The sequence below is a fragment of the Mesoplodon mirus genome (assembly GCF_964341445.2).
Source record: "Mesoplodon mirus genome assembly, chromosome: 3".
NCBI classification, from domain to species: Eukaryota; Metazoa; Chordata; class Mammalia; order Artiodactyla; family Ziphiidae; genus Mesoplodon; species Mesoplodon mirus.
In genome coordinates, this window is record NC_138978.1 from 159,307,149 (window position 1) to 159,316,311 (window position 9,163).

A 9,163-nucleotide genomic window follows, 5' to 3' on the forward strand; every position below is an offset into this window, starting at 1 on the left:
GTTCCATATTTATTCTCTCTCCATGGCATACAGATTCAATCTGTTTAGTTTGTAAGGAAACAGAAGACTTTAGAAGGAAAAGAAAGAAAAACGAAACAAAACCAGAAACCACCAGCTCTCCAAAGTGCTCTGGAATCTGAGAAGCAAGCAGTGCTTGCTGCCCTGTTCATGAGCCTGAACTGAGATTCGTCTCTGGACAGGACACAGCAGGCATGCCTGGGTCTGGTCTGCAGGGCCTGGTGACAGGAAAGAAGGCATTTGCTAGTGTTTACATGGAGCAAGCCTGCCTTGAAGTCCCCAGGACATTTCATCCAATAAGAAGAGGATGGCGCTGACCCCAGAAAGCCAGAAGGCTTTTGACCTGCCCTTTGAAACCAGGGTGGTTAAGATCCACGCCTGCCAGGCCTCCTCTCGTCACCCTCCGCTCCCACCACTGTCCCGCCTCTCCCTGCATTCTCCCCACCCTCTTTGTTCCGCTGCCCCAGTTTCATCTGGATCCTCATTCCTTTCCTCACTTCATGACCACTTTTGCCTCCTCCCCTGGTCCGGCTCCTTCCCATTGCATCCACCCGTCAGCTGTCAGTCAGCTTTCTCAAATGCAAATCTGACCACCCCACTCTGCTGAAGCCCCTTTAGTGCTGACTACAGAGCATTCAGGACCAAGCAGATTCTACAGCTTAGCACAGACATGGCTCCAGTCTTGCTCTCTGGCCTCCTTTCCCATCAGTCCCCCACCAGGGGCCCTTCCCCCTTCCCCAGGCTGAGCCTCACACAGGGCTCTCATCTCTGGCCCCCATGCTTTTCCCCACGCTGTGCTCTCTGACTGGAATGCCTGTCTCCAGTGCCCCACACACCCTCATTTAACTCCTATCATCCGTCAACTCTCCATTAAAGGGCCCTTCTTCCATGCAGCCTTCCCAGAGCGCCCACTCCCCACTCCCATCTGATTTATATGCCACCGTTTGGGGCTCCCCTAACACCCAGTGCAGATCTCTCACACAGCACTGATCACACCTACCACAATATATGGTAATTAGCTTACGTTCCCATCTCCCCTACTACCTGAAATTTCCTTAAGAACAAGGGGTGTCTTGCTTTACTTTGGATTCCCAAGATTTAACGTGGTGTCTGGCATAAAGTAGGCTGTTGATGAATAAGTGAATCCTATCGAAGGTGAGGTTAGCAGACTCAAATGCAGATGACAGAACCATACAGAGATAGGCCACAGCAGCGAGGGAGTTCACAGTGGCTGTTTCACTAGCAAACAACCCAGAAACTGCCCCAAACTCCAGATTCCAAATCAACTCTGTGGGGATAACCACGCCCATCAGCAATCCAGACACGAGCTAAGCTGAGCTTCTCTCACAGAATAAAGCTACATTCCTCATCTCCCCCCATTTAACCAATACTTGCCTTGCTTCGTTTACAGATATCTCTTTTTTTTTTTTCTGTAAAAAGTATATCTTGGTAGAAACTTAAACGTTTTATTTATGTCAGCTTAATACTGCATATTTTAATGTAAAATGTATAAGACAGTCACTACAAGAGTCTGATTACGTAGAAGGGGGATACGTACAAGGATAGGCACGCCACGGACAGAGGAAACTAAAATAAGTGGGATGGGGCAGTGGCGAATTCCAGCTAAAGGGAAAGGCACAGTATCGACTTTATTGCTCTACTTTTCTTCCTAAATTTAAAACTCCAGGAAATTTTTCTTTATGCTTTCACAGAAATAACAATGAAATATGCTTACAGTATTAATTTAACAGCATGTATACTTTAAGCATAAGGAATTAATGTGACTCATAGTTACGCTGTTATGTATTTGCTGGGGGCAGACATGTATCTTGCACTCACCTGAGTGTCCCCAGGATTGCTGAACTGAAATGGATGTTCTTGGGTTACATGCTAAATATTCCTTACACAGACCCCAGAAGATTCTGAAAGCAGTGAAAGGACTTAACATAATAATGATAGCTCAGGCAATTGAAACTGACCGTATTTTTCTTGATTGGTGTACGCTACATGCTGTACTATTGGATTATTTTAGAAACGTGTTCCCAAGGTCAAAATGAAAAATATCAGTTGGTTCATTTACAGATGGTTGCTAAATTTTGGAATTTACTTTCTAAAGCCTAAATTAAACATTCCGATAGACAGGAATAATGCAACCCAAGGGCCTGTATTCCTAGATGAAAACAAGGATGACAGACTGTAAACTGAGGGCTCCTCTAGGGCTTATCTCCTTACAATTCTAAAACCCTCGCTCCTGAGCCTTCTGACCATACATAATGGTAATGCTTGCCAACACTAACTTGTGCATTGCCTTTCTTTCTTCAACATTCAATATTATCGGACCTCTTGCCTTTAAAAGGCACTGGGGGATTGTCTAGTTAATTCACTGCCATGATTTTTTTGTTGTTGTTAAAATGAATAATCACTACCTTTGTTGGTGCCCTGCTTTGTTACAGAAAGGGTGAAAGATAGCTGTAATCATTAGCTAATTAGTTTTTCTCACTCCCATGCACCCCTCCTTTTCTTTATAAGCTAACATCTTCATGATGATTTGGGTTTAAATGAGAAGCAACCATACATGCATATTTATCCAGACAATATTTGCCTCGCAGAAAGGCATGAAGCTTGATCCGCTCATTCAACAAACATTTACTGAGTGTCTGCCAACTAGATGGCCATAGTTCTCACTTCACGGAGCTTACAGTCTAATGGGAAATACAAATAAACAGGCAATTACAACAGAGTGAGGTAAACGCATCACAGAGAGATAGAGAATGCTTCTGGAACACGCAGAAGGGGTACCTCCTCCAGACTTGGGAGATCGGAGAAGCTTCCCAGAAGTGAAGTTCGCTGAAAACTCAAGGAACTGTGTGCCATTTAAAGGCAATATGGGCAGCAATGCCACGGAAACACCAGGTAGAGTCAATCCAAAGAGTGCATCAAAGTGAGGTCAAACTTCTCCATTCAGATGTGACAAGTGGTTATCTTACCACTGCACTCATATAACCCACTGGGTTCTATAACAGATTTCCAGTTCCTTTTATTTCTAAATGCATTCTTTTTTCTCCTGTCCTATTTTACTATCTTTACCAGCCTCCCAGCTATCAAGTATTTCAATTCAAACCAACAAGGGCCTCTGTGGGAGATAGTGTGATAAATACGGGACGCAGGGCAGGGAGGCACTGGGGCCTCCCCACAAGGACCACGCAGCCACAGAAGCGCAGAACTGAGAAAACCACGTGACTATCCACTGACCATTCCACTCCCCACAAACCTTGCAGAGGTGACCTGGCACTACCAATCCTGCTTGTGAAACAAATATCCCCACTTTGACTTTATCTTGGGTTTGATACATTTTTCTGGACCCTGAGGCTGCCATATTCCGAAGACAGCAAAATGGGCTCCTGACACTGAAGCCCCTTCCCTAACAGTGGGATCCTTTTCCTCTGTCCATTTGAGTATTCCTCCTAAAATGGGACATTTCCTGCTTCCAGAGAATACTGATATTTTCTTAAATTGTTTCTACACATCATTGTCAATGTACAATCACAATGCTGGGACCAAAGAAAAATAACTTTTCACCATTTGCTCTTCCAAAAATTACTCAAAATTTTTTCTACAAGCTAATTGAATGGTTGGATAAAATTACTTTTTTTTTTAAATGTTGGGTGTAGGAGTTTATTAATTAATTTATTTATTTTTGCTGTATTGGGTCTTCGTTTCTGTGCGCGGGCTTTCTCTAGTTGTGGCAAGCGGGGGCCACTCTTCATCGCGGTGCGCGGGCCTCTCACTATCGCGGCCTCTCTGGCTGCGGAGCACAGGCTCCAGACGCGCAGGCTCAGTAATTGTGGCTCACGGGCCCAGTTGCTCCATGGCATGTGGGATCCTCCCAGACCAGGGCTCGAACCCATGTCCCCTGCATTAGCAGGCAGATTCTCAACCACTGCACCACCAGGGAAGCCCCGATAAAATTACTTTTTAATGTCTCTTCCAGTCCTGAGATTTTACGATTCTCTGACATAATCAGAACCATTTTTCTTTGAGGGCTATAGTTGGGTAAAATTATCCCAGTCTAAGATGTTATTGTAAAGGAAAAATTGCGTCAGTATTTCAATAATACTTAGTTTTTCAAAGTTGCCCAACATAACCTCACAAAGCTGCAGCTGCTGTACCAGTAAGTCCAGCCTGGGCCATAGTCGGTTGAATATTTTACAACCAAAGACAGAGGGTTTTTCTTCAAAAGATCAACTGAACACAAAATCTCACAAACAAAACAAAAAAGAATGTCCCAAATGTTTTTGGATTGTATGATACTTCACATCTAAGGATGTGCAATTATTTTGCTATCATTCCCAAACTGGATCTTAAATCTGTTTTGTGATCTGAGTACTAGAAACTACAAACATCGTACTCAGTCACTTAGGCTTTTTGACATGTAGTGAGAGTCGTGCCCACCCTCAGGTGCTACATAAGCTCACACGTCTTTGGTGTATGACCCTTTATACACTCAAGATGGAGAGCTTATCATAAGATACACATCTTCACAACAAATATCTCAATTTGCAGCTCAAGTTATCATTCAAAACATAAACAAAAGAAAGGTGTGTTGCTCACATCTTGCACCAGCTGCAATATCTAGGGGGGAAAGTACATCATAAGCATCCTTGTTCTTCTGAGTTGAAGTTCTCTTCCACCACTATGGAAATCGCCTTAGGGTCCCAGGCAGCTCCCAACAGCAAGGAACTAAACATCTGGGTTCAAATCCAGCCTCTACCACTTCCTGGCTGTGTGACCCTGGCAAGCAATTTAATCTCTCTGGACCTTTTTTCCTAATGTGGAAAGAGAGATAATCACACAATACTACCTTCCTCAGAAATTGTTGTCATATTTCGATATACCCTCACCTCACTTCAGTCTCTAGTTCACTCTAAAACCAGTTGCTCTGACGTGAGGAATATGGTCAATAATATTGCAATAACTTTGTATGGGGACAAATGGTTACTAGGCTTATCAGATCACTTCACAGCGTATGCAAATGTCAAATCATTATGCAGTACACCTGAAACTAACATCAGAGTGTACGTCAACTATATTTCAATAATAAGTCACTAAACAAAATGGTTGAAGAATTTTGAAAGGGTTACTGGAAAAACAAATATAGAGGAGCCACTCACGGCCTAAAGAGAAAGGCTTTGTAATTGCTATGGCTTGATTGGTTGAGTCACATTTAATTAAATCTGGAATTTTCAAGGACAAAAACAGTGCTTCCCAACAGGACACCTAAGGTAAGAAAACAAGGGGGATCTGGGTTGGAGAGTCCCTAGGAACTGGCTTCTGAGGACAGATTCCTCCATCTACTAGAAGCAATCTTTTTACATATTTCCCTCTTGATATTTTAGCTCTACTGCTAAATCCAGGGTGAACCAACTCTGAACTCTGTATAAATATGAGAACTCTGGGAGAGGGGGAGTGAAGAGGAGTCCAGTGAACGGAACAGTCAGTGAGAATAACTAAATAACTGGGAACATCTAAATGAACCATACTTCGTGTGTTTGGGACCTCCAGAGTTAACCCCTCCATTTCTCCATGACTTACTCATTCACCGCTATTGTGTTTGGCCAAAAACTAAAACTGTCACCCAAGCAACATCAGTCTTACTAAAAAAGAGGAACAACCTGGCATCAGAAAATGTAATGACCTTTTTGAAGGCAGCTGCTTCAGAACTTGTGAATCATTGTGAAATACTCAGGCCAAACCACATCAATACCACATTTAAATAAAATGCAATAAATACAACCACCAAAAACAAAGTGATGACTTGTCAGAACTCTAGTTCTGCTTTTCCTGTCAGGTCTGCTGGTGATACACCTAATTAATTTCAAAATCATATTCCAAGTAAGGTACCTACTGGATAAGTGAAGACTTCAGGTTTTCGAAGGGAAGGTTCCGACCTCTCCAGAGCACACCTGCAGGTGCCACTAACAATTTACTGCCCTAGTGGGCGGTACCTCAACCCCAAGTACGGAGCATGATGGGCCTGACTTGAAGCAGCTGGGGAAGCCCAAAGCAGTGAACGCCTGTGTCAGCAGCCCAACAGACCCACGGCAGAGGAAATCACTGCTGCTGGCCATCCTGCCTTAAACTCCAGGAATTGCAAGTCACATGCTGCCTCTAGTCTTAACACAAAGTCCTGGGTAGTTTTGTTTCCTGTCCTCCTTCACACCCGACCTTTGATTTCTGCTCAAAAAACTGAATTTTCTGAAACCCAAAGCCAGTAAAGATTGGATGCCAGTGCCTAATGTTCATTACTCTCAAGCCCATCAGCTGTGAAGCCTGAGTATGGCCAAAATAAGGCCAGGTGAAACCACACTCCATCATCTCTGTTCGCTTACCACTATGTTCTTTCTCAAGGCTTTTTGTGTCATCTGTCACTGCTCTCTGTCACTGCTCTCTTCTACCTCCAGACGAAGAATTCCTTCGTTCTTCCACATGATGATGTTTGCCCAAGCAGTGCTGTTTGCCCCAGCTTTCCATTCCTCACATCCCCTTTAGTTGGGATATGTTGAAGGATCCATTAGGAGATAATGAATAAGTCACATGATCTCACCCATCACTTTAAAATCTCAGTGGAAAAAACTCTTGTTTATGGAAGCTGTGTTTCTCCAAAGACCCAGCCTTCTACGTGTTCTACTCATGAAGTCGTGGGCACTAAGCATGCATTTGCCTCCTCGTAGGCTCTGGAAAGGATGAACAGTGGGAAATCTGCCATCCCCCATAGGAGGCAGATTTGGAATGTCAGGTCCCCTGAGCATACTGGGTACTTGGTAAAGGTACAGGAGTAGGAGAGGGGCTGTCATCATCAAGAGTGGGGAAGACAGAGAGAGAAAAGGATGCCAGCTGGGCAAAATGGCTCTTGTCTAACACAGTGCTGTTTTCTGGTCCTGTTACTCTGTGTCACTTTCTGCCACTCCACTCCCACTTTATTTGTCGAATGCCTCAAGCTGTTCCTAAGAGGTTCTGAATTATTAACAAACCTAAGGGAGATGCTTTGGAAAACAGTAAGTACAAAACGAGGCCGGTACTGCTAGCGCAAAGACTTGACCATTGGTGGTTTCCTTTTTAAGGCCAAAAGAGAAGAAAAAACAAAAAAAAAGCGCCTGCCTCTGCTAAATAATAATGATATTCACAGAACAAGAGACACTGCAAGTCCAAAGTTCACAGTCTCTCCAGCTGTACTCACCCCTAGCCATCTTGCTCCTTTATTGGCAGCCTGTTGAATCTGGACTCTTTTGAGGGTGACATGGTACACAGCTCCTTCCTCTACCTCTTCACCCCAGTCCTGAATCGAGCTCTGCCAGGAGATGGGACAAAGAGAAAGAAAAAGAGTATTTTTTTTTTTTCCTCTCCGCTAACCACAATCTATCCCAGCTGCTTTGCTGCTTACACTCAGGGCATAAGATGGGCTGTTCAAAATAAATATTACAATCAGAGGAACACAAGACACATTGCGATAGAGGGAATGCTGAGATTTTCTTGGCCCCCAGCCCTTTCCTGTGATATCAGGAGCCCAGGACTTTTCCATTTAGTTATTTTTCCTAGACTCACTCACATATCTTAAATAGTTTTTTAAAGCCTTTTTGATTTTTTTTTCCCTTCTTAAAGAAACTGGGGTTTAGTCTTGATTAACTTTTCCTCCTCAAGTGAGAGGAAAAATAATTCATTTGCAGAAAAACGTTGTCCTTTTATAAGTGGCTCCGTTATTCGAGCAAACTACATTTTAAACTCTGCCACAAACAAGTGTTTAAAATGCCAAGAGTGCTCGCTCCTTTGGAGTGAAATGCTTCGCATGTCTTTTTCTCCTCTTATTGTTCTGGAACCCACAAAGTTAGCGGGAGGTAGAAAGTTTTCATTTCCGTCAAATAATCTGGCATGTGCAGAAAAAGCAACACGTCAACTGTGTGCAGCGACCCCCCGGGTTTCCCTAAACTCGAAGTTTGTGTTGTTTAAAGAGCCGCTGGGACACAGAAGCGCTCCGCGGTTCACCCAGACCCACAGTCCTTTTGCCTTAAAAGTTTTCCTTTGCTGACACACATCTGCCCAGACACACCAAAGGCAACTGCTGAGAAAGTATGGTTTAAAGGGAGAAGACACGCAGAGAGGAAGGCGTAGAAAGCCGAGGGAGAAAGCTTTAGCTCTCAAGTCTGGAATCGGATTGCTCCGTTCACTCCGAGTGAGTCCAAAACCCGCCCAGAGAAAGCGGGAGAAGATTCCCCACCAGAGCAGCCTCGGGAGAAGGCAGAGAGTTCTCGTTACCATTTTAGCTTGCCAAAGCAATTTCATTCTCAGTTTTCTCTCCGGTGTGTGGACGCGGCATGATGCGCCCTGCTCCCAGGCGAACGCAGTCCCCGCCCGGCTCAGCCACGGCGCCTCCAGCTCCGGCCCCGCGCGGCCGCCGCGCACCCAGCACAGACACGCGCCCGCCGCCGCCGCCGCCGCCGCCGCCGGTGCGCGCGACTCGCCCACAAAGGGAGCGCGGCGAGCAAGCGAGCGAGCGAGGGCGCCGCAGACTCCTCCCCACGCCACTCCGCCGCTCCGTGATGTCAGGCTTTCCTGTTTGTGCTTAGGAGCACACTCTCCATCTCTGAAATCCCATGGATAAAGTTAGCATACAGTGATTTCTCCAGCTCTGAAAGTGATCGGCAGACAACCACCCTTTCAAGTGGATCGGGTTTTCCTGATTGGCCACCAGGTGCCAAAAAAGATCTGGGTGTGGTATGAGGAATCTAAGTGTGTTTCTCCTTTCCTTCGCTCAAAGAAATAAAGGGGGAAGGGGAGGTGCAAAAAAGGATGGGAGGAGGCGGTCAGAAAAACGTCTATTATCTGCCTGTTACCTATTGAATTTAGATTCAATCAGGGCGACCCCAATGAGAGTGGCAATACTAGAAGCCCGGAAGTTTTTCATTAGGACAAGAAAAGAATTGGTCAGAGGGTATTCCAAAACCCATGCCCAGGGGCTGCCCCTGTCCTGCATCAGCATACCATCAACAGGAAATGGCTCTGGACTTCTTTCTACCACCCATATGATAAGGCTCATCCAACTGTAACTGGCCATAGTGGGAGGGAAAGGGACAAAGCAGGAAAGTGTTTT

At 45.0% G+C, this 9,163-nt stretch overlaps 1 protein-coding gene across 2 annotated transcripts in view; it reads right to left on the reverse strand.

Annotated features, from left to right (window-relative positions):
* Positions 1-8,508, reverse strand: part of RGL1 (ral guanine nucleotide dissociation stimulator like 1) — a 127,010-nt gene extending 118,502 nt beyond the window's left edge. Inside the window, exons 1-2 of one of the 2 annotated variants that reach the window (XM_082612056.1) lie at positions 8,329-8,508; positions 7,256-7,366 (exon numbers count right to left, since the gene is read on the reverse strand). In XM_082612056.1, the coding sequence (XP_082468182.1) occupies positions 7,256-7,366; positions 8,329-8,355 (138 nt within the window). In that variant the 5' untranslated portion in view covers positions 8,356-8,508. The remainder of the gene's footprint in view (positions 1-7,255; positions 7,367-8,328) is intronic. The other variant, XM_082612055.1, reaches the window with a different exon arrangement.
* Between the last annotated feature and the right edge of the window lie 655 nt (positions 8,509-9,163).